General features: G+C 48.9%; 1 protein-coding gene across 10 annotated transcripts in view; it reads left to right on the forward strand.

Moving 5' to 3' along the window:
• CACNA1A (calcium voltage-gated channel subunit alpha1 A) overlaps positions 1–25,737 on the forward strand; it is a 429,355-nt gene that overhangs the window by 318,494 nt on the left and 85,124 nt on the right. For 7 of the 10 annotated variants that reach the window (XM_073016887.1, XM_073016879.1, XM_073016877.1 and 4 more), the window contains 7 exons: positions 2,937–3,049; positions 3,214–3,345; positions 3,619–3,691; positions 7,558–7,675; positions 7,829–7,905; positions 10,794–10,900; positions 12,420–13,229. In XM_073016887.1, coding sequence (XP_072872988.1) covers positions 2,937–3,049; positions 3,214–3,345; positions 3,619–3,691; positions 7,558–7,675; positions 7,829–7,905; positions 10,794–10,900; positions 12,420–13,229 — 1,430 coding nt within the window. The remainder of the gene's footprint in view (positions 1–2,936; positions 3,050–3,213; positions 3,346–3,618; positions 3,692–7,557; positions 7,676–7,828; positions 7,906–10,793; positions 10,901–12,419; positions 13,230–25,737) is intronic. The other 3 variants (XM_073016883.1, XM_073016881.1, XM_073016882.1) reach the window with 1 other exon arrangement.

Raw genomic sequence — 25,737 nt, forward strand, 5'->3', positions numbered from 1 at the left:
AGGCTGGGTGACAGAGCGAGACTCCGTCTCAAAAAAAAAAAAAGAAAAAAGAAAAAAGAAAAGAAAAGAAAGCCGGGTGTGATGCCTCATGCCTGTAGCCTCAGCTATTCAGGAGGCTGAGGCAGCAGAATTGCTTGAGCCCAGGAGTTGAAAACCAGCCAGGCACCATAGCAAGACCCTGTCTCTACAAAAAAAAAAAAAATAGCCAGGTGTGGTGGTGCACACCTGTAGCCCCAGCTACTCAGAAGGCTGAGGTGGGAGGATTGCTTGAGCCCAGTAGTTTAAGGCTTGAGGCTGCAGTGAGCTATGATCACACCACTGAACTCCAGCCTGGACAAGAGACTGAGACCCCATTTCTAAGAAATAAAAGTAGACCAGGCGCAGTGGCTCACACCTATAATCCCAGCACTTTGAGAGGCGGAGTCAGGTGGATCTCCTGAAGTCAGGAGTTCGAGACTAGCCTGGCCAACTCGGCGAAACCCCGTCTATACTAAAAAAAAAATACAAAAATTAGCCAGGCGTCGTGGCGCCTGCCTGTAATCCCAGCTACTTGGGAGGCTGAGGAAGGAGAATCGCTTGAACCGGGGAGGCAGAGGTTGCAGTAAGCTGAGATTGCACCATTGCACTCCAGCCTGGGCGACAGAATGAGACTCCATCTCAAAAAGAAAAGAAAAGAAAAGAAACAAAGAAACATTTTAAAATGTCCTGAGCAGCCTTGTTTGTAATAGTTCCAAGTCCCAATATCCACGTATCCCTTTGCTGTAGAACAGATAAATATTTTGTGGCATATCTATATAATGAAATACTCTGCAACAATCAAAGTCCACCAACAACAGCCACATGCCCAACAACAGGAATGAATCTCACCCACGTAACATGGCACAGAAGGAGGCAGGAGCTAGCAGCGTAAGTCCACACAGTTCATGCAAAGTTCAAGTGGACAAAATTAAACTATATATTTTTTTTCTTTTTTTTTTTTTCTTTTTCTTTTTTTCGAGACAGGGTCTCACTCTGTTTCTCAGGCTGGAGTGCAGTGGCACAATCTTGGCTCACCACAACCTCCACCTCCCGGGTTCAAGCCATTCTCCCACCTCAGCCTCCCAAGTAGCTGGGATTACAGGCATGCATCACCATCCCCGGCTAATTTTGTGTTTTTCGTAGAGACGGGGTTTCAGCAATTTGCCCAGGCTGGTCTCGAACTCCTGACCTCAGGTGATCCACCCGCCTCAGCCTCCCAAAGTGCTGGGATTATAGGCGTGAGCCACCACGCCCCACCTTAAATTATATTTTTTGAGGATGATATTTGAATACTTTAAAAAGTCAAGGACCTCGAAAACACAATGCCCAGTAAAAGAAACCAAACACAAAAGGTCAAGTATTGCATAATTCCATTTGTATAAAATGTCCAGAGCAGGCAAATCCACAGAGACAGAAAGTAGATTAGTGGTTGCTAGGGTCTGGGTGAGAGAGAGTGGGGAGTGACTGCTAATGGGGACAGGGCCTCTTTTGGGGGTGATGACAATGTTTTGGAACTTGGTAGAGGTGATAGTTGCAGAATATCGTGCATGTACCTAAACGCACTGAACTGCGCAATTCAAAGTGTGAATTTTATGCTATGTGAATTTCACCTCAATTTTTTTTAAGGTAAGAAAATGATTATTACAAAATTCAGGATAGTAGTTATATCACAGTGTCTCTGGAAACTTCCAGGGTATCCACATGTCCCTTTTTATTTTATTTTATTTTTTTTTTATTTGAGATAGGGTCTTGCTCTGTTGCCCAGGCTGGAGTGCAGTGGTAGGATCGCGGCTCTCTGCTGTCTCAAATTCCTGGGCTCAAGCTGTCCTCCCTTCTCAGCCTCCTAAGTAACTGGGACTACAGACACATGCCACCATGCTTGAATAATTTTTTTTTTTTTTTTTTTTTTTTTTTGTAAAGTCAGGGTTTCTCTGTGTTACCCAGGCTGGTCTTGAACTTCTGGGCTCAAGTGATCTGCCCACGTCAGCCTCCCAAAGTTCTGGAATTACAAGTATGAGCCACTGCCCCCAGCCTTCTCCTAACTGTTGACATAGGTAGTAGTTGCATGAACATTCACTTTGTAATTATGTGTTTCAGGAATTCTCAGGCCTGTGTGAGCTCTTAATAAATAAAAAAGAGGCCGGGTGTGGTGGCTCACGCTTGTAATCCCAGCACTTTGGGAGGCCGAGGCAGGCAGATCACGAAGTCAGGAGTTCGAGACTAGCCTAGCCAACATAGGGAAACCCCATCTCTACTAAAAATACAAAAAATTAGCCGGGCGTGGTGGCGGGTGCCTGTAATCCCAGCTACTCGGGAGGCTAAGGCAGGAAAATCTCTTGAACCTGGGAGGCGGAGGTTGCCGTAAGCCGAGATCACGCCACTGCACTCCAGCCTGGGTGACAAGAGCAAGACTCCATCTCTAAATACATACATACATACATATAAAAAAATAAATAAGAGGCCAGGTGCAGTGGCTCAATGCTTTGGAAAATGGAGGCCAACACTTGGAGAGACCAAAGCAGGAGAATGGCTTCAGCCCAGAAGTTTGAGATCAACCTGGGCAATACTAGCGAGACACCATCTCTATAAAAATGGTTTAAAATTAGCCAGGTGTGGTGGTGCACACCTGTAATCCCAGCTACTCAAGAGGCTGAGGTGGGAGGATCACTTGAGCCCAGGAGGACAGTGCTGCAGTGAGCTATGATTTGCGCCACTGCACTCCAGCCTGGGTGACACAGTGAGACCTGGTCTCTGTAGATAAATGAATGGATGAATGAGGGGGTCAAGGATCCTCACCCGGCTTCCATTTGGAGGGAGGAGTTTGGTTGGGTTCTTGCAAGGTTGGTGCCTAGGAAATGCTTGCCAGTTCTGGAGCCCAGACACTGTCCCTGGACATGAGACCAGGTCCTCTGCCTTAGGTTATCATTGGGAGCATCTTCGAGGTTATCTGGGCTGTCATAAAACCTGGCACATCCTTTGGAATCAGCGTGTTACGAGCCCTCAGGTTATTGCGTATTTTCAAAGTCACAAAGTAAGTCTTTGGGGTTCCTGGACATTTGTACAACGGGTGGGGATGGGGGACATGGTGGGGCCGCCTCCAGAAAGTTGGGAAAGTGAGCCTCGTGCTTCGAGGGCTGACTCCGGGGCCCTGCCTCCCCCGCCTGGCCTGAGTCCTCGCCCGGCCTCTGTCGGCAGGTACTGGGCATCTCTCAGAAACCTGGTCGTCTCTCTCCTCAACTCCATGAAGTCCATCATCAGCCTGTTGTTTCTCCTTTTCCTGTTCATTGTCGTCTTCGCCCTTTTGGGAATGCAACTCTTCGGCGGCCAGTAAGTCCTTCCCAGGAATTCCAACTCCTGGTTCCCTGGGGTCAGGCTCAGGGCATCCAGAGGCCCACATTCCCCTCCACCATGCAGGCTGCCTTCCTGGTAGCCCAGACACCTATTGCAGTCACCCAGATGAGCAGGGCCCTGGGTACCACTCAGGGTTTCCTGGGGACAGAGATGATGGAGGCATTCGTTTCCTTGGAGATGAGATACTGAGCCACGCCCTCAGAGCACCTGGGGTGGGGCCAACATGAAATGTCCGTGTCCTCCCTGCAGGTTTAATTTCGATGAAGGGACTCCTCCTACCAACTTCGATACTTTTCCAGCAGCAATAATGACGGTGTTTCAGGTACGGCCTCCACCTGGCCCCATGGGCCAACGCCTCTCAGTGTCACAGGTGAAAGTGCCTGCTCCACATCCAAGGGGCTTCCCTGAACTCCTCCTTCTCTACCTTGCCTTTTCATACCACTTTAACATACCACTTTTATGATTATCATTATTCAAATATGGTGAGGTCAACAAATCAGGAGATGAATGTCACTGGAAAGAGTTTGTGGCTGGGCATAGTGGCTCACGCCTATAATCCCAGCACTTTGGCCAGGTGCGGTGGCTCACACCTGTAATCCCAACACTTTGGGAAGCCCAGGTGGGCAGATCACTTGAGATCAGGAATTCGAGACCAGCCTGGCCAACATGGTGAAACCCCATCTCTACTAAAAATACAAAAATTAGCCGGGCGTGGTATCACGTGCCTGTAATCCCAGCTACTTGGGAGGCTGAGGCGGGAGAATTGCTTGAACCTGGGAGGCGGAGGTTGCAGTGAACCAAGATCGCGCCATTGCACTTCAGCCTGGGCAACAGAGTGAGACTTCATCTCTATAAATAAATAAATAAATAAATAAATAAATAAAAACACTTTTGGGAGGTCAAGGTTGGAGGGCTACTTGAGGCCAGGAGTTTGAGACCAGTCTGGGCAACATAGTGAGACTCCGTCTCTACAAAAAAAAAAAAAAAAATTAATTAACTGGGCATGGTGGTGCATACCTCCTAGCTACTGGGGCAGCTGAAGTGGAAGGATCGCTTGAGCCCAGGAGGTTGAGGCTGCAGTGAGTTACAATCATACTACTGCACTCCAGCCTGGGCGAGAGAGCAAAGCCCTGTCTCAAAAACAAAAAGAAAGTTTGCTATACTCGCAGATCCTCAGAGAAGGAGCACACCATGCAGGACCAAGCAGGGAAGCAACACGGTCAAGCAGGAAGAGAAGGAAAATGTTGGCAAGAGCCTTGATTGTGGTTTCCATGGGAAGGAATGGGTGAGGCAGAGTAAACAGCTCGAGAGTGGCTAGTTTGGATCATTTCTGTGGGCCCTGGGGCAGAGAAGATGTTCCTACTTGTCTAGGACCTGACCTTGGGGTGTTAGGGCAGGTGGATAGTGTTGGGAAGGTAAAGGAAGTGGTTGGGATATGGGCTGGTTAGGATGTTGTTTGGTTTGCATTTGAAAAGCCTGCTCAGGGCTAAATTGTTTACTACCTCTAGGGACTGGCTCGTGCTGGATAGGGCAGTCCCTCCAGAGTCAGCAAGACCCCAGATGCATCGGAATAAAGAAAATAAAATGCATGGCCAGGCCAGTGAGGTGATTCATGCCTGTAATCTCAGCACTTTGGGAGACCAAGGCGGGAAGATTGCTTGAGCCCAGGAGTTTGAGGCTGCAGTGAGCTCCAGCCTGGGCCACAGAGCAAGACCCTGTCTCTTAACAAAAAAAGGCAGAGAAACAACAACAAAAAAATGGCTAATACACCCACCAAATCTGAAGATACCTTGGTCTCATATTCCAGGGTGATCAACTCAAAGCAACTTCTGCACCCATGTGGGCACATTCCCTGAGGCTTGGAACTGGCCCAGCCGGGACCTTCAGAGCGTCTCTGGTAGATTCTTTCTCTTTGGGGGACTGAGGTTGTATAGAAAATGTGACGTCACTCTCTCCTTCTCCTGGGGAGGTAGTTTCTAAATGACACCCCTAGACAGGGAGTTGAAGAGGAAATCTTCCATGAAAGGAAGTTCTGAGCCCTCACATAAGCAATTTTTTTTTTTTTTTTTTTTTTTTTTTTTTGAGACGGAGTCTTGCTCTGTTGCCAAGGCTGGAGTACAGTGGCACAATCTCAGCTCACCAAAACCTCTGCCTCCTGGGTTCAAGCCATTCTCCTGCCTCAGCCTCCCCAGCAGCTGGGTCTACAGGTGTGCGCCACCATGCCTGGCTAATTTTTGTATTTTTAATAGAGACAGGGTTTAACTATGTTGGCCAGGCTGGTCTCAAACTCCTGACCTCATGATCCGCCTGCCTTGGCCTCCCAAAGTGCTGGGATTATAGACATGAGCCACCGCACCCAGCCCATAAGCGATTATTAATAGCACTGATCACTAGTCATGTATCTTTAGCTCAGAGGTTCTCACCCAAGGGCAAGTCTCTCCTCCAAGGACATGTAGCAATGTCTGCAAGCATTGTTGGTTGTCATAGCTAGGGAGGGGGTGCTACAGGCATCTGGTGGGTGGAGACTAGGAATGCTACTCAACATCCTACAATGCACAGGACAGCCCCAAATAGAATAATCTAGCCCCAAATATCAGCAGTGCTGAGGCTTAGAAACCCTGTTTTAGCAGATTAATGTTTTGGGAGTAAAGGAGCATATAGGTGCTGTTCGAATATCCCCTTGGTTGTTTCAATATGCATCAGCAAAACTTCTGTCAACACCTAATCCTTTACCTTGGTCTTTCTCTGGTCGCCTGCTCTGCCCCCAAGGAACTGCAGTCTAGTAGTACTGTGAATTTTTTGCACCACACCCTAAAAGGAGCAGCGTTGGTGGATAAATACCCCAGCTCCCTCACCCTCAGGTGGATGACCTCCAGAGCTCCCTAGTGAGACCGAGCCCCGGTTACCTACAGTGGAAACTCGCTTGATAACATATTGTTTATATTCCACCCTCTTTTCCCTTTCTCACTTCTCCTCTCCCCTACTGGTGGTTCCTGAGATCACCTCCCAGATAAACCACTTACACCTGAACCCTTGTTCCAGGGTCTGCCTCAGGCAGGGGGACCCCAAACATGTCCTTGTGCTACGTTTGTGCTATCCACATAGTAGTTTATTTAATCATCACCATGACTACACGAGGAACACAGGTAAATATTAAAATCCTGTCTTAGTCTGCTCAGGCTGCCATAACAAAATACCACAGACTGGGTGGCTTATACAGGAAACATTTATTCTCTCACAGTTCTAGAGGCCAGGAAGTCCAAGATCGAAGTGTTAGCAGGGTTAGTTCCTGGTGGGGTCTATCTTCCTAGCTTGCAGATAGCCACCTTCTTGCTGTGTCCTCATATGTCAGAGAGAGAGAGAGTTCTGGTGTTTCTTCCTGTTCTTTTTTTTCTTTTCTTTTCTTTTTTTTGAGACAAAAAATCTCAAAAAAAAAAAATCTTTTTTTTTTTTAGGCAAATCACATTTTTTTTTATCGCCCAGGCTGGAGTGCAGTGGCGCAATCGTAGCTCACAGCAGCCTCAAACTCCTAAGTTCAAATGATCCTCCCACTTCAGCCCATTGAGTAGCTGGGACTACAGATGTGTACCAGCTATTTTTTTTATTATTTTTTGTAAAGATGGGGTCTTGCTATATTGCCCAGGCTAATCTTGAACTCCTGGGCTCAAGTGATCCTCCCACCTCGGCCTCCCAAAGTACTGGGATTGCAGGCATGCGTCATGGCATGCGGTCTCTTCCTATTCTTATAAGGGCACTAATACCATCATGAAGTCCCCCATGACCTCATCTAACCCTAGTTACCCCTTAAAGACCTCATCTCCAAATACCATTATAGGTTAGGGCTTCAACACATGAATTTGGAAGGGAACGCAATTTAGTCCATAGCAAATCCCCTTAATCACATCAGGTAAGACAGAGTGACAGGAGGGTTTGTGACTCCTCCAGGGTTCCATTTTCCTAGAAGCCAAGCTAAGAGCCACTCAATGCAGGAACAGCCCTTTCTACTTGCAAAGAAAGAGAAAAGCCAAGGAGAAGCCAACACAGAGTCTAGTCCCGCAAACCAGGCGGGATTGTTGAAGACCTCCTGGGCTTGGGGATGGCGTGGGTGGATGCCGGCTCCACAACTGCATCTCCGAGGGGCCCGTGGCTGAGAGGGGGTTGGCTGTGTGTTTCTTCCTCCCCTTTCAGATCCTGACGGGCGAAGACTGGAACGAGGTCATGTACGACGGGATCAAGTCTCAGGGGGGCGTGCAGGGCGGCATGGTGTTCTCCATCTATTTCATTGTACTGACACTCTTCGGGAACTGTATCCTTCGTGGAGGGAGAGATGGGGACAGGCCTGGACCTCTGGCAGAGGAGAGGTGGCAGGGGCTCAAGGGAGGGTACGGAGAGACCCAGATACCCAGGGCCCAAGTGGTGTCCCACCAATGGTTGCTTTTCCTGACTCAGACATTTGCAGACACCCTCCTGAATGTGTTCTTGGCCATCGCTGTGGACAATCTGGCCAATGCCCAGGAGCTCACCAAGGTGGAGGCGGTGGGAGAATGTTTCTCTGGCAAAGTTACCACCTACCCATGGCAGATCAGGACGGGAGTGGGGGTGGGGGCGCGGGAACGGGGTCACAACTTTAGCCGGGGATGCACTGTGCAAAGAGGAGGCGCCTCTCCCCCCGCTCCCAGAAACAGACTGTCCCTCATCAAGCAAATTCTACAGCCAAGAGGGTGGGAAGGGGGAAGGCAGTGAGGTCGCTGCAGGAAACAGATGGCAAACTCAACCAAAAGGCCGTTTACAGGGAGTAAGCAGGGTTTCCAAGGAATGGTGTCGCCCCCAGCTAGTGGAAGGGAGAGGGAGTGCTGTTATGGGGACCCAATCAGAGTTGGGGCCAAGGAACAAGGGCTGCCACCAGCCCTGGGACCTTAGAGGACCCAGAACCATGGCAAGGCACAGATGGAATGGCCAATAAATGTCCCCACCTTCTCTCTTCCTCTGGCTTCCCACTGGAGCCTCCCCTTAGCCAAACCTAGCATGTTAAGAGCTAGCCTCGGTCCAGCCTAAGCCCCTCCCCAAGGACCCTATTAAGTTAAGATTACATGTAACAGGTACAGGGTCTCCCTCAGCGTTCCAGCCCCACCTCCAGTGCCTCGAGGTGTTCAGGACATGTTTGTGAAATTGAACCAAACTAAGCAGACGGTTGCCAACGCTCCATCTGCCGGCCCTGGCAGGAGGGAGAGAGAGTTTCCCGGCCCCAGCTCCCGCTGGAGGGAAGCGGAAGTCTCTGCCATCCCAAGCACACAGCCACGAGCCTGGCCACCGTGGAGCCGGCTGGCATGGCTGAGCCGAGGGCTGATCCAGCCATGATCTCATCCAAGTTCCAAGTGTCCATCCTCAGGGGCTGGTGCAGGAGGGTAGGAGATGGGGAGGGAGAAAGTCCAGCTCATTTATCTCCTGGGAGGTGTGGACATTCCTCTCCAGACCCACATTCTTTCTTTCATTGATCCTACAAGCATTTCTTGGTCGTTTAATATGTGTTTTTAATCCTATTCAATCATCATGGAAATCTTAGGAGGCAAGGTCTCTGAGCCCCATTTTATAGATTTCATCATTCAGTAAGCACTTAATGAGCACCTACTGTGTGACCAAGACCCTAGTCTAGGACTTAGGGATTAAGCAGTGAACCAAAAAAGGTAAAAATCCCTGCCTTCGTGGAGCAGGGATTCAAGAGGGGAGACACACAAGAAACAAGATAAATTTGTAAACATACGTAGCTTGTCAGTTGGTGATAAACGCAACAGAGAAAAATTCAGTAGGGAAAGTCAGGGAGAGTTGGAATTTTAGATGAGATATGTGTCGCCCAGAGAGGTTGAGAGACTTGCCCAAGGCCACACAGCAGTAAGTTGTGGAGCTGGGATTTGAACCCAGGCTGTCTGGGTCTGCAGCTTGTGCTCTTAACTGCTGTGTACCAGTTGCTTGAATTTGAGCATGTTTCATGCTCACTTGGGAACCTGTGGGAAATGCAGATTCCAGAGCCCAGCCCTGGTTCTATAGATTCTTTGAGGGAGCCTGGGGATCTGCATTTTAGGTGTTTCTGAGGCAGATGGTCCAGAGACCTGGCTCTGAAAAATGCTGGGAATGGTGCCAGGAGGGGTGGGGGTGGCCCTATGAGAGCAGGGTGGCCAGCCAGATCCCATCTCCATGTTGTCTCTGACAGTGTCCTGATCTGACCATTTCCAAGGTGGTAAGGTTGCTCCCCGTTCCAGTAATTCGGAGCACAGCGGGAGAGCTGTCCTGCAATGCCATGACTTTTCTTATGGGCGGGTTCATTTCTGGCCGTTTCTTTCTCGTTGCTTTTTCTTTGCTTTTTCTTTGTTGGCTTTTCTGTTTTACGAATGAGGCCCTGCATGAAGGCTGAAGAAGGATTTAAAGTCCAAAAACGTCTTTTTCTGTATGTATTTTTAAAACATCTTTCCCCATTCTCCTCCTCTCTGAACCTAACCACCAGTAGTGAGCAGCAGCACCCTGGGCAGTCGGCTGTAGCCCAAGTGCCCTGCTCTCCTCTCCCCACCGCCTTCCTGTCGTGGGGGCTGGGAATATAAATTCCTCTCCTGATTCTCTTTCTGGGGGCTGTTGACAGTGCATGGCATGGGCCATCGGATGCCAGGCTCTTCTGTGTGTGAGGCTAGCTGGTGTTTGTGGAACGTTGGTTCAGAGAGTTCACATGGCTCAGAAAGCCTAGTGAGGGGAAAATCCTTGCGTTGCTTTCCAGCTCATTAAGACAGGATGCAGGGGCCAGGCACAGTGGCTCATGCCTGTAATCCCAGCACTTTGGGAGGCTGAAGTGGGAGGATCATTTGAGGCCAGAAGTTCAAGACCAGCCTGGGCAACATAGTGAGACCCTGTCTCTCCAAAAAGAAAAGAAAAAAAAAAATTAAATTTATCTGGGCATAGTGGCGTGCATCTGTAGTCCCAGTTGCTTGGGAGGCTGAGGTGGGAGGATTGCTTAAGTCCAGGAGTTCAAGGTTACAGTGAGCTATGATTGTGCCATTGCACTCCAGGATGGGCAACCAGGGGAGACTGTCTCTGAAAACAAACAAGCAAAAAAAAAAAAAAGGAAAAAAAACAGACTGCAGGAAAGTCTTCATTGTAGGAAGAGAAGGGACATTTTAATTTTTTGTCATCTGGCTGTGTGTTAAGATAGGCTTCATAATGAGTTAGATGTCAAGCTTATACACAGAGGGGATAGCAGTACACTTAACCAATAGCAGGTACCCATTCCAATTGGGGAGCCTTGGTTCCGATTGGTCGATACTCAAGTCAAACCTATTTTTAAATATTTCAAATGTTGCCCCTGGTCAGCAACAGGGTCAGAAGTGAGTCCCCAAGGCCTAGTTCATGTTTTGTGAACAAAGATTCCATTTGCCTTTTAGGACGAGCAAGAGGAGGAAGAAGCAGCCAACCAGAAACTTGCCCTACAGAAAGCCAAGGAGGTGGCAGAAGTGAGTCCTCTGTCCGCGGCCAACATGTCCATAGCTGTGTAAGTGCCCCTAATCCCTGGGATGCTCCCCCGGCTCCTCAACCTCCACGCTATCCCAGGCACAGATTTGGGAAGCGTTGGGGGTGGTCCTTGACAGAATTGAGCTTTAGGAAGAGACACTTCTTGTCCTTCCACCCACTTTTACTCAATAAATATTTAATTAGCAGCTATTATGTACCCAGCACTGTTCTAACTTCTGGGTATACAGCATTAACAAGGAGAAAAAAAAAATCCTACCTGTGTGTAGCCATTCTAGCAAGGGAAGGAGTCAATAAACTAGATAAATAAGTAAATTATATATTGTGTTAGACGGTGATGGAACTACAGAGAAAGTAGGGGAGGGAAATAGAAAATGCTGGAAGTGGCCGGGCACGGTGGCTCAAGCCTGTAATCCCAGCACTTTGGGAGGCCGAGACGGGTGGATCACAAGGTCAAGAGATGGAGACCATCCTGGCTAACACGGTGAAACCCCGTCTCTACTAAAAAAATACAAAATACTAGCCGGGCGAGGTGGCGTGCGCCTGTAGTCCCAGCTGCTCAGGAGGCTGAGGCAGGAGAATGGTGTAAACCCGGGAGGCGGAGCTTGCAGTGAGCTGAGATCTGGCCACTGCACTCCAGCCTGGGCGACAGAGCGAGACTCCGTCTCAAAAAAAAAAAAAAAAAAAAAAGAAAATGCTGGAAGTGAAGACAGTTGTGATTTTAAACAAAGTTGTCAGGGAAGGCATCACCTAGAATAGGGGTCACCAGTCCCTGGGCTGGGGACTGGGACCAGTCCGAGACCTATTAGGAATGGGGCTGCAAGGCAGGAGGTGAACAGTGGGCAAGCAAGCATGACCGCCTGAGCTCCACCTGCTGTCAGATCAGCAGGCGGCATTACATTCTCATAGGAACACAAACATTATTGAGAACTGTGCATCTGAGGGATCTAGGTTGCCGGCCCCTTTTAAGAATCGAATGCCTGAGGATCTCAGGTGAAACCGTTTCATCCCAAAACCACCCCCCCTACACCTGGGTCTGTGGAAAAACTGTCTTCCACAAAACTGGCCCCCGGTGCCAGAAAGCTTGGGGACTATTCACCTAGAAGGTTACATGGCCTGAAGGAGGTGAAGGAGGAGCCATTGGGGGGCCTGGGGAAGAGTATCCCAGGCAGAGGGAACAGCATAGGCAACGGCCCTGAGTCAGGAACATGCCTGATGTGAAGGAGGCCTGTGTGACTGGAATCGAATAGTAAGTGTGAGGAGGTGAGGGCAAGGAGGTCACAGGCAGATTACACAGGGCCTTCTGGGTCAGGGGGAGGGCTTGGGCTTTTGCTCCTAGTCAGGTGGGAGCCATGGAGGGTTCTTGAGCAGAGGAGGCTGGGCCCTGACTCAGGTGCTCACAGGCTCCTTCTAGCATCCAGTGGGGAGTAGAGGGTGGAGAGCAGGAGTAGGAGGCTGAGATGTGGGTTGGTTAGCCTGGGCCATCCATCCAAGCTACAGTGCCTACCAATGCTCTAAGTCCTGTAATCACCCCACTGCAGGAAAGAGCAACAGAAGAATCAAAAGCCAGCCAAGTCTGTGTGGGAGCAGCGGACCAGTGAGATGCGAAAGCAGAACTTGCTGGCCAGCCGGGAGGCCCTGTACAACGAAATGGACCCGGACGAGCGCTGGAAGGCTGCCTACACCCGGCACCTGCGGCCTGACATGAAGACGCACTTGGACCGGCCGCTGGTAGTGGACCCGCAGGAGAACCGCAACAACAACACCAACAAGAGCCGGGCGGCTGAGCCCACCGTGGACCAGCGCCTCGGCCAGCAGCGCGCTGAGGACTTCCTCAGGAAACAGGCCCGCTACCACGATCGGGCCCGGGACCCCAGCGGCTCGGCGGGCCTGGACGCACGGAGGCCCTGGGCGGGCAGCCAGGAGGCCGAGCTGAGCCGGGAGGGACCCTACGGCCGCGAGTCGGACCACCACGCCCGGGAGGGCAGCCTGGAGCAGCCCGGGTTCTGGGAGGGCGAGGCCGAGCGAGGCAAGGCCGGGGACCCCCACCGGAGACACGTGCACCGGCAGGGGGGCAGCAGGGAAAGCCGCAGCGGGTCCCCGCGCACAGGCGCGGACGGGGAGCCCCGACGGCATCGCGCGCACCGCAGGCCCGGGGAGGAGGGCCCGGAGGACAAGGCGGAGCGGAGGGCGCGGCACCGCGAGGGCAGCCGGCCGGCCCGGGGCGGCGAGGGCGAGGGCGAGGGCCCCGACGGCGGCGAGCGCAGAAGGCGGCACCGGCACGGCGCTCCGGCAACGTACGAGGGGGACGCGCGGAGGGAGGACAAGGAGAGGAGGCATCGGAGGAGGAAGTAAGTGGAGGCGACCTGGAATCCGGAGAATGACAGTAACAATAATGGCAACAGCCAAAGTAGCACGTGCTGTGTATTTTTTTATAAAAATGTGTTGTAAAATGCTGTATTTGGCCAAGCGCAGTGACTCAGGCCTGTAATCCCAGCACTTTGGGAGGCCGAGGCGGGTGGATCACTTGAGGTCAGGAGTTCAAGACCAGCCTGGCCAAGATGGTGAAACCCCATCTCTACTAAAAATACAAAAATTAGCCGGGCATGGTGGTGGACGCCTGTAGTCCCAGCTACTCAGGAGGCTAAGGCAGGAGAATCGCTTGAATCGGGGGGGGGGGGGGGGGGGGCGGGGCGGAGGTTTCAATGAGCCGAGATCACACAGCTGCACTCCAGCCTGGGAGACAGAGTGAGACGCCGTCTCAAAAAAAAAAAAAAAAAAAAAAAAGTGCTGTATTTGGCCAGGAGCAGTGGCTCACACCTGTAATCCCAGCACTTTGAGAGGCCGAGGCGGGCGGATCACTTGAGCACTTGAGGTCAGGAGTTGACGAACAGGCTGGCCAGCATGGTGAAACCCCATCTCTACTAAAAATACAAAAATTGGTGTATTTAAAAATTGGTGTATCAGCTACTCGTGAGGCTGAGGCAGGAGAATTGCTTGAACCTGGGAGGTGGAGGTTGCAGTGAGCTGAGATCGTGCCATCACATTCCAGCCTGGGCGACAGAGCAAGACCCTGTCTAAAAAAAAAAAAAAAAAAAAAAAAAAATGCTGTATTTTTTTGTTTTTTTGACACAAGGTCTCGCCTTGTTGCCCAGACTGGAGTGCAGTGACACAGTCATAGCTCACTGCAGCCTCTACCTCCCAGGCTCAAGCCGTCCTACTGCCTCAGCCTCACGAGTAGCTGGAACCACAGGAATGTACCACAATGCCTGGCTAATTTTTGTAGAGACAGTGTTTTGGAGAGTTTCACTGTTTCCCAGGCTGGTCTCAAACTCCTGAACTCAAGCATTCTGCCTGCCTTAACCTCCTTAAAGTGCTGGGACTACAGGTTTGAGCCACCGCACCCAGCCTAATTTTTTTTACCTTTAGTAGAAACGAGATCTGGCTATGTTGCCCAGGCAGGTCTCCAACTCCTGGCCTCAAGCAATCCTCCCACCTCAGTCTCCCAAAGTGTTTGGATTAGAGGCTTCACAGATGGGGAAACAGAGATTGAGTGAGCTCCTCAAGGTCATGCATCTAACCAGTGTTCTTGAACCCAGGCTATCTGGCACCAGAGGCCTTGAACATTTCAGGGAAACTATTAAGAGAAGCCCCACTGTCGTCCAGAATGATATAGTCTTCCATGCCCTTGCTGTGTGACTTCTGGAAAGTGACTTCATATCTCTGGGCCTCACATAACGGAAATAGTGGGATCTAATTGGGTCATTGCCAGGATTGAATGAAGTAATGTATGCAAAGGGCCTGGAAGAACAGTTGACACATAATAAGTGCTCAGTAAATTTAGACCATTTTTTGCCATTTTCAGCCAACTGTCTTTACCTAATGTTAGTCTTCGGAAGTTTGAAAAGCCACTCTGTTGGGAGGTCAAGGCAGGAGGATCACTTGATACCAGGAGTTGGAGACCAGTCTGGGCAATAGAGGCAGACCCCATGTCTATAAAATATAAAAAATTAAACAGATGTGGTGGCATGCACCTGTAGTCCCAGCTACTTGGGAGGCTGAGGCAGGAGGGTCACTGGATCCAGGATTTCTAGGCTGTGATGAGTTATGATCGCACCACTGCAGTCCAGCCTGGGCGACAGAGCAAGGCCTTGTCTCAAAAAAAAATTAAAAAGAAAAAAAAAAAAAAGCCACTCTGGGCCCTAAGAATTAAAGGGGGAGCAGAGTTTCAAAGTTTTGGATGCAGCGGGTTGTGGTGGCTCATGCCTGTAGTCCCAGCACTTTGGGAGGTCAAGGTGGGATGATCCGCTTGAGCCTGGGAGTTCAACACCAGCCTGCACAACATAATGAGACCTCATCTTTTAAAAATAAATAAAAGCGGACCAGGCGCGGGCGCGGTGACTCACGCCTGTAATCCCAGCACTTTGGGAGGCCGAAGCGGGTGGATCACGAGGTCAGGAGATCGAGACCATCCTGGCTAACAAGGTGAAACCCCGTCTCTAATAAAAATACAAAAAATTAGCCAGGCGTGGTGGCGGGCGCCTGTAGTCCCAGCTACTCGGGAGGCTGAGGCAGGAGAATGGTGTGAACCCGGGAGGCGGAGCTTGCAGTGAGCTGAGATTGTGCCACTGCACTCCAGCCTGGGTAACAGAGCAAGACTCTGTCTCAAAAAAAAAAAAAAAAAGATGTTCCACAATGTTGAACACCTCTTGGTAAAGTTCCATATACAAAAGAGTCTAGTCTTTCTTCTATTTATTTAGTAGTTGCATTGCAGGAAAATGCAGTGTATATTAAAAACATACAAAAAATATGTTATGTTCTTATGTAAAATAGAGTTAGGTTTAAACTAAAGGCACAGGATCAGGTGCAGTGGCTCCCACCTGTAATCCCAGTGCATTAGGAGGCTGAGGAAGGAAAATCAATTAAGGCCAGGTGTTTGAGACCAACCTGGACAACATGAGACCTCCATCTTTACAAAATAATTTTTTTTGATTAGTCAGGTGTGGTGGCAGGTGCCTGTAGTTCTAGCTACTTGGAAGGCTGAAGCAGGAGGATTGCTTGAGCCCAGGAGTTCAAGATTACAGTGAGCTATGATTATGCTATTGCATTCCAAGCTGGGCAACAGAACAAGTCCTTGTCTCAAAAAATAAAATAAAAAGGCCAGGCGTGGTGGCTCACACCTGTAATCCCAGCACTTTGGGAGGCTGAGGCGGGCAGATCACGAGGTCAGGAGATCAAGACCATCCTGGCTAACACGGTGAAACCCCGTCTCTACTAAAAATACAAAAAAATTAGCCGGGTGTGGTCGTAGGTGCCTGTAGTCCCAGCTACTCAGGAGGCTGAGGCAGGAGAATGGTGTGAACCCGGGAGGCGGAGCTTGCAGTGAGCTGAGATTGTGCCACTGCACTCCAGCCTGGGTAACAGAGCAAGACTCTGTCTCAAAAAAAAAAAAAAAAAAAAAAAAAAGATGTTCCACAATGTTGAACACCTCTTGGTAAAGTTCCATATACAAAAGAGTCTAGTCTGTCTTCTATTTATTTAGTAGTTGCATTGCAGGAAAATGCAGTGTATATTAAAAACATACAAAAAATATGTTATGTTCTTATGTAAAATAGAGTTAGGTTTAAACTAAAGGCACAGGATCAGGTGCAGTGGCTCCCACCTGTAATCCCAGTGCATTAGGAGGCTGAGGAAGGAAAATCAATTAAGGCCAGGTGTTCGAGACCAACCTGGGCAACATAAGGAAACCTCCATCTTTACAAAAGAATTTTTTTTGATTAGCCAGGTGTGGTGGCAGGTGCCTGTAGTTCTAGCTACTTGGAAGGCTGAAGCAGGAGGATTGCTTGAGCCCAGGAGTTCAAGATTACAGTGAGCTATGATTATGCTATTGCATTCCAAGCTGGGCAACAGAACAAGTCCTTGTCTCAAAAAATAAAATAAAAAGGCCAGGCGTGGTGGCTCACACCTGTAATCCCAGCACTTTGGGAGGCTGAGGCGGGCAGATCACGAGGTCAGGAGATCAAGACCATCCTGGCTAACACGGTGAAACCCCGTCTCTACTAAAAATACAAAAAAATTAGCCGGGTGTGGTCGCAGGTGCCTGTAGTCCCAGCTGCTGGGGAGGCTGAGGCAGGAGAATGGCGTGAACCCGGGAGGTGGAGTTTGCAGTGAGCCGAGATCGTGCCAGTGCACTCCAGCCTGGGTGACAGAGCAAGACTCCGTCTCAAAATAAATAAATAAACAGAAAAAGAAAGAAGCCCAAACAAACTAAAAGCACAGGTAATTACAAGCAAGATTTTTCAACTCTTTGAGGGACATTAGAAAGTCACGAAGGGGAAAAGATAAGCCTTTCCCATATGGGACTGTCCTGTACATGGTAAGGTATTTAGTATAACTGCCTACCATTCTCTAAGTGCCTACGGTGCCCCTCAATCATTATGTTATTGGGTTTCCACATAGTTCTATAACACCTCCCTGAATGCTGTTGTTCTAGGTCATTCTTTCACTTCAGTCTTCTCCTATGGGTTTATGCATTCATTCAGTTAGTATTTACTAAGTGCCTACTATATTCTAAGCTCTTGCTGTGAGTTCAGTCATGTAACTACAGGTCAAGTGGTCTGAGGCATTCTGAGAAATATGACCAAGAAACTGCACCCAGGGTCTCAGGGCAGGTTTTCAGAGGAGCAATCTGAGAAGGGAGTAGAGTGTTTCAGTCTAACAACAGCATGTGCAAAGGCCCTGGGGTGGACCAGAAGGAGGCCAGTTTGCAGGACATGAATAGTGACAAGAAAGTGATAGACAAAGAAATTGAAGGTGCATTGATGAGACTCTGAGGCCGTCAGTCACTCAGGGGAATGAGAGGTCAAAAAAGGGAGTTTAGGCCGGGCGCGGTGGCTCACGCCTGTAATCCCAGCACTTTGGGAGGCCGAGGCAGGTGGATCACAAGGTCAGGAGATCGAGACCATCCTGGCTAACACGGTGAAACCCCGTCTCTACTAAAAATGCAAAAAATTAGCCAGTCGTGGTGGTGGGCGCCTGTAGTCCCAGCTACTCAGGAGGCTGAGGCAGGAGAATGGCGTGAACCCTGGAGGCGGAGCTTGCAGTGAGCCGAGATCGTGCCACTGCACTCCAGCCTGGGCGACAGAGCGAGACTCTGTCTCAAAAAAAAAAAAAGGGAGTTTAGGTGGAATAAAGTGTTTACCACAGCAGTCTATATATAGTAAAGACCAATGAAGAGCCAGGTACAGGCCAGTGTGATGGTTCATGCCTATAATCCCAGCACTTTGGGAGGCCGAAGCAGGTGGATCACCTGAGGTCAGGGGTTCGGGACCAGCCTGGCCAACATGGTGAAACCCTGTCTCTACTAAAAACACAAAAAATTAGCCAGGCGTGGTGGTGGACGCCTGTAATCCCAGCTACTCGGGAGGCTGAGGCACAAGAATCGTCCCAGGAGGTGGAGGTTGTAGTGAGCTGAGATCACACCACTGCACTCCAGCCTGGGCAACAGAACAAGACTCTGTCTCAAAAAAAAAAAGAAAAAAAAGCCAGGTACAGTGGTATGCACCTGTAATCCCAGCTACTCAGGAGGCTGAAGCGAAGGATTGCTTGAGCCCAGGAGTTCGAGACCAACCTGGGCATTTAGAGAATGGGAGACTGGTATATTAAATACCCTACCATGTACAAGACAGTCTCATATGGAAAAGAATTATCCTTTCTTCTTCATGACTTTCTAATGCTCCTCACACAGGTGAAAAATCTTGCTTGTAATTATCTGTGCCTTTAGTTTGTTGGTTTATTTAGGGTTTTTTTTTTTTTGAGTCAGGGTCTTGCTCTGTTGCCCAGGTTGGACTGCAGTGGCATTGCTCATTTTAGAGATGAGCAAGACCTCATTTCTAAAAAAAAAAAAAGAAAGACCACTGATTATTAATTACTCTTGCTATCGTTACTAACATTACTATTATTATCAGCCTTACGAACAGATCCAGTATTATTGAAGGAGGCAGAGTAACAGGGACAGAATGTCTCTAACAATATGCCGGGAAGAGTTTTTGAAAGACAACAGTAAACATGGGAGATTACAAAAGCAACAAAGCCTAGTTGTGAAAGGCAAGGACTTTGGGGCAGGCAGTCACATTCCTGCCCTCTCACTTCCAGGCTATGTGACTTTCAGAATTTCACTCCTCCTCTCTGGGCCTCCACTTCCTCATCTATAAAATGGGAATAAGAATAGTAGCTACCTCCCACTCTGGGTACAAGATTTAACTGAGTTAGTACGTGTAAAATGCTTTGAGCAGTTCCTGGCTTATAACAAGAGCTCAATAAATGTTAGCAATTGTTTTGTAGAGTTTTGGGGTCTCACTACGTTGCCCTGGCTGGTGTCAAACTCCTGGCCTCAAGAAATTCTCCCACTTTTGGCCTCCCAAAGTGCTGGATTTACAGGCATGAGATACTGTGCCTGACCATGTTAGCTATTATTATTAATATGAATATTATTAAGTACTCAGTGAATGCTATTTTTAGCAGTAGTAGTAAGCACTCATTAAGTGTCAGCTAATACTGTTATTAATACTCTCATCAATAAACATTAAAAAAAAATAAGGACCCAGCTTGCCCAAATCTCACAGATGGTTCCTGCTCCCTCTCTTCTTCAGAGGAAGAAAATATCTCCCCACTTTCACCCCCAAAGCCTCAGCTGGCCAGACCCCCATTCTGAAGCAGGGGAGCACTGCTAACTCCATTATGAATAGACACGTCAAACAACCTGCTGGGAGGGGCATTATTCGTTTGGCTGGTAAAGAGGTTCTAAGGCTCTTTGGAAATAAAACTTCAGGAAGATTCATGCACTTTAAGAGGAAAAAAAAAAAAAAAATCCAAGATCAGTCATTCATCTGCTTTAAAAAAAAAAAGTGGCAAAGATAAAATCTTATTTGAGAATGTAAAATAATAAAAAGACATTTTAGTTCGCTGTTGTGGCAAAGCCAGCGGCCTTCCGAGGTCTGCCTTGTGCATGTTTCCTCTTCAGCCATTCCTTGAGGCGTTTTGCAAACGTACCCTGTGTTTTTCATTCTTCAGCGTATTGATAATTTTTTTTTTTTTTTTTTTTTTTTTTTTTTTTTTTTGAGAGAGCGTCTCACCCTGTCACCCAGGCTGGAGTGCAGTGGCGCGATCTCTGCTCACTGCAAGCTCCGCCTCCCAGATTCACTCCATTCTCCTCCCTCAGCCTCCCGAGTAGCTGGGACTACAGGCGCCCGCCACCACGCCGGGCTAATTTTTTTTTTTTTTTTGTATTTTTTTTAGTAGAGACTGGGTTTCACTGTGTTAGCCAGGATGGTCTCCATCTCCTGACCTCGTGATCCACCCACTTCTGTCTCCCAAAGTGCTGGGATTACAGGAGTGAGCCACCGTGCCCGACCACATACTGATTTTTTTTTTTTTTTTTTTTTTGAGATACGGTCTCGCTTTGTCACCCAGGCCCCGGAGTACAGTGGTGCAATCACGGCTCACTGCAGCCTCGACTTCCTGGACTCAGGTGATTCTCCCCCCTCAGCCTCCCGAGTAGTTGGGAACTACAGGCGTGCACGACCATGCCTGGCTAATCTTTTGTATTTTTTGTATTTTTTGTTTTGCCATGTTGCCAAGGCTGGTCTCCAACTCCTGGGTTCAAGCGATCCTCCCACCTCAGCCTCCCAAAGTGCTGGGATTACAGGAGTGAGCTACTCTGCCAGGCCGATCATATTTTTTTTCCTTTTTATTCACTTTGTCTTCGCCTCATTCCTACCTTCATCCGTCTTTCAGTGGCCCACTCCAGTGAAAAGTGGACTGACGCACATTCTATTTCATATAATTCAATGGCTGCTGGCCCCAGATCCTCCATACCAGGTGGCCGAGCCCAGTGGCCCTGCAGGGTAGACAAAATGAGGGTGGAACTTTCCCAGACTCTCAGTAAAAATCTGTGGAGGACAGAGCATCTGCCTCTCCCTTGAAGCCAGGCAGTGCCTCCTCCCAGGCCTATCTGGGTGCAAAGGGAACTTTTGCCAAGAGCTGCTCCACTCTAGAATTCTTATCTCTGCTGTTCGCATCCTAATTCCACCTGCATCTGTTACCATGACAACCCACTCCCCAAAAAGAACAGCAAGAGAGATGCTGGACTTTTGACCTCCACAGTTTATCCTGCTTGGGGGCAGGGGGTGGTTAATTCTTTAGCGCTCTAATTCTTACGGCACCCCCAATGGGCCCTAGTTTTTTGTTTGTTTAGAAACAGAGTCTTGCTCTGTTACCCAGGCTGGAGTGCAGTGGCACAATCGTAGCTCACCATAGCCTCGAACTCCTGGACTCAATTGATCTTCCCACTTCAGCCTCCCAAGTAGCTGGAACTGCAGCCTCATGCAACCACGCCCAGCTCATTTTTTTTTTTTTTCTTAGAGATGGGGTCTCACTATGTTGCCCAGACTGATCTCAAACTCCTGGGCTCAAGCAATCTTCCTTCCTCAGCCTCCCAAAGTGCTGGGATTACAGGCGTGAGCCACAGTACCAAGCTGCCTGATTAAAGCATTGAACACCAGAGAGCCCAGCTCAGCTGTTTTCCAGCTGGGTAACACTGGGCAAATGACTGCCTCTCTGAACCTCAGTCTCTTCCTCTGAAATGGGGCCAATCACTATACCCATCTCAGATGCTGGTGGTTGCAGGGATGAAATGAGTTAATACGTGAGGTCTTTGGGACAGGGGGGTGGGGGTGAGCAATAAACCGGGACTGCTGTTATTATCACCCCCACATAATCTGATCTCGGGGTCTGAGTGTGCCCCAGGCAAGGTGTCCGCAGTCCTCCGCAGAAGGATGCCGAAGTGATTAGCTGGCACAAGAATGCCTTGCAGAGCAGGTGTTATGCAACTGGCCGCCTATTCCAGGCAGAGGATGCCAGATCCCCAGGGGGAAGGGGGAAGGGGGAAGGCGCCCAGCTTCAAAGTTTTCTGCCCCTTTTGAGTTCTCCTTGGAGACACTTTGGAAATGAAACCTCCTGGAAATTGATATTAGGCCTCTGCAGGCTGAGCTTGTTAAAATTTCCCAACAACCAACCAACAGAAACTCTATGAGGAAGCAAAAACAAGACAAAACAAACATTGGCAGACCTTTTCCATCCGCTCTTGGTAGATGGTATTCCTCTAAGAAAATGCCCCCACGAGTTTCTCCATGGCCTCTTGAGCTGGTGGCCAAAGGATGTAGGTTCTCTTTGAAATTACAACTTAACTGGGCCTGCTTTATGGTAGGGATCTCTCTCTCTTAAATGTGTATATACATATACAGGGCCAGGCGTGGTGGCTCACACCTGTAATCCCAGCACTTTGGGAGGCCGAGGCAGGTGGATCACTTGAGCCCCAGGAGTTCAATACCAGCCTGAATAACATAGTGAGACCCTCTCTCTACAAAAATTAATAAAAGTAACCAGGCACAGCAGTGTGTACCTGCAATCCCAGCTACCTGGGGTGGGAGGATCGCTTGAGCCCAGGATTTAAAGGTTGCAGTGAGCTATGTTCACACCACTGCACTTCAGCCTGGGCAACAGAGCGAGACCCTGTCTCTTAAAAATATATTATTACGATTATACACACGCATACCCACACACACGCATTACAGATGATGAGAAAATACTCTCAGGCAGGTTTTCATGTGATACACAACTTCTCAAAAAGCATCACAAGCAGCTTAGAACTAGGAATTTCTTTGTGGACTGTCCAAGATGTTGAGGAAATATTGGTTTAGAATTTACCTCATTTAGGCCAGGTACGGTGGCTCACGCCTGTAATCCTAGCACTTTGGGAGGCCAAGGCCAACAGATCCCTTGAAGCTAGGAGTTTTAGCCTGGCCAACATGGCAAAATCTTGTCTTTACTAAAAATACCGAAAAAAAAAAATTAGCTGGGTATGGTGGCACACGCTTGTAGTCCCAGCTACTCTGGAGGCTGAGGCAGGAGAATCACTTGAACCTGGGAGGCAGAGGTTGCAGTGAGCCAAGATCTCCAAGATCGCACATTACACTTCAGCCTGGGTGACAGAGCAAGACTCCATCTCAAAAAAATAAGACAGATAAGATAAATATATATAATATATATATTTTATATATATATATAATAGAAACTACGAAACAAGTGATCTTTGTATGTTTCCAAAATATAACAGCGGGACAGGCAGGATAGACGTTCCTATTGCAAAAGGGAGAAATTGGAAGGGATAAAGAGGTCACCAGTCCTAAGCAAGTGCTAAATCCAGCAAGACAAATCCCATTAGGTTTCAAGGCCCAAGAATAATCCTCGGTGACTCTCAGCTCATTAACATACTTAGTTCTCAGAGCCAGACTCAATGAGGTTACGGCCCCCATGTTATGGATCAGGAACTGAGGCTAGGTAACTCACTGGAGATTATGTGGTAAAGAAGGTCCAGGATCGGCCGGGTGCGGTGGCTCACGCCTGTCATCCCAGCACTTTGGGAGGCCAAGGCGGGCAGATCACAAGGTCAGGAGATCGAGACTATCCTGGCTAACACGGTGAAACCCCGTCTCTACTAAAAATACAAAAAATTAGCCGGGCCTGCTGGCGGGCGCCTGTGGGAAGCTGAGGCAGGAGAATGGCGTGAACCCTGGAGGCGGAGCTTGCAGTGAGCCGAGATAGCGCCACTGCACTCCTGCCTGGGCGACAGAGCGAGACTCCATCTCAAAAAAAAAAGAAGGTCCAGGATCATTGCTTCAGTCTCTGGGATATAGAGAAGGTTCTACTCCTGTTATCCCAAATTTTAAAATGTGGGAACTAAGGCTCAGAGAGGTTAAGCAAACCACACAGGGTCACACAGCTAGTGATGTTGCTGAGATTTCCCCGCGTGTACTGGCTCATGCCTATAATCCCAGCATTTTGAGAGACTGAGGCAAGAGGATCACTTGAGCCCAGGAGTTTGAGACCAGCCTGGGAAATATAGTGAGACCTCATCTCTACGAAAAGAAGAATTAAACAGTTAGCTAGGCATGGTGGCATGCACCTATTGTCCCAGCTACTCGGGAGGCTGAGGTGGGAGGATTGCCTGAGCCTGGGAGGTGGAGATTACAGTGAGCTGAGATCGCGCCAGTGCACTACAACCTGGGTGACGGAGTGAGACCCTGTCTCAAAAAAAAAAAAAAAAAAAAAAAAAAAGGCATTGCCGAGATTCGAACCCAGGTTCAGCCTGTCTTCTGAAATGTCACTCTATGACCCACTCACGAAACTGAGAAGGCAGAAAGTTGCTTGGACCTGCCCATTTCCCCTGTGCGGTCTCAGAGAAACAGTGGAACTGCCTCGGTTTCTCCTTCCGGGAAGTATTAATAGAAGCATCCCACTTACCTACTTTGGTCTGAAAATAAATTAGCTTGTCTCTCTTCCGCTTACTAAAAACACCCTGGGTTTTTGCACGTTCAAATGCAAAAATAAAATGAGGAGAATGGTGCTGGTAGTTTCGCCAGTGGGAAGCCCTCTGGGGAAAGCCAGCCTTTTATTTATTATTTATTTATTTATTATTTCTAGGGAGATTTGTGGGAAACCAGAGCTTTGTCCAGGGGGTCTATAGTCCGGAAGGCATCAGATGGGCTACTAAGTGAGTCTTTGTCAACCTGCAGATGGCAGGAGGCAGGGCCCAGGTGTCCATGGCTTGGAGACGCAGGGGTTGATGGGAGGTCTGAGGCTGTGGGATCTCTCCTGGAGCCTCAGTATCCTCATCTAGATAAGTGGGACATTCTGGCCAGGTGCGGTGTCTGACTCCTGTAATCCCAGCACTTTGGGAGGCCGAGGCGGGTGGATCACTTGAGGCCAGGAGTTCAAGCAGCCTGGGCAACATGGCGAAGCCCTGTCTCTACTGAAAATAGAAAAACTAGCTGGGCATGGTGGTGCACGCTGGTAATCCCAGCTATTCGGGAGGCTGAGGCACGAGGATCACTTGAATCCAGGAGGCAGAGGTTTCAGTGAGCCGAGATCCCGCCACTGCACTCCAGCCTGGGCAACAGAGTGAGACTCTGTCTCAGTTTTAAAAAAAAAAAAGAAAAGAAAATGGGGGTATTCATTTATTCGCTTATCATTTGACAGTAAGTTACCCAGCATTGACTGTGTGAGAGGCCCTGTACTAGGCAGTGAAAACTCAGCTATGAATAAGAAAGTAAAAAACAAGCTGGGCATTGTGGTTTACGCCTGTAATCCCAACATTTTAGGAGGCCGAGGAGGAAGAATCACTTGAACCCAGGAGTTTGAGACCAGCCTGGGCAACATAGTGAGGCACCAGTCTCTACAAAAAATTTTACAATTAGCCAGGTGTGTTGGCATGAGCCTGTAGTCTCAGCTAACCGGAGGCTGAGATGGGAGGATCACTGGAGCCCAGAAGTTCAAGGCTGCAGTAAGCTATGATCCTGCCACTGCACTCCAGCCTGGACAACAGAGTGAGACCCTGTCTGAAAAAAAAAAAAAAAAAGAGGCCAGGTGCGGTGGCTCACACCTGTAATCTCAGCACTTTGGGAGGCTGAGGTGGGTGGATCACTTAAGGTCAAGAATTCGAGACCAGCCTGGCCAAAATGGTGAAACCCCGTCTCTACTGAAATACAAAAAATTAGCCAGTTGTGGTGGTGGGTAACTGTAATCCCAGCTACTTGGGAGGCTGAGGCAAGAGAATCGCTTGAACCCGGGAGCCAGAGGTTGTAGTGAGCCGAGATCACACCACTGTATGACAGAGCAAGATTCCATCTCAGAAAAAAGAAAAAGAAGAAAAGAAGGAAAAGAAGTAAGATGATGGGGAGTTGTGGAAACCTGTCAGTGGGCATGTGAAGGTCTTGAACTCTGACCAAGAATTGAACAACC

Source organism: Chlorocebus sabaeus, chromosome 6 (genome assembly GCF_047675955.1).
Source record: "Chlorocebus sabaeus isolate Y175 chromosome 6, mChlSab1.0.hap1, whole genome shotgun sequence".
In the NCBI taxonomy this organism is placed as follows: Eukaryota; Metazoa; Chordata; class Mammalia; order Primates; family Cercopithecidae; genus Chlorocebus; species Chlorocebus sabaeus.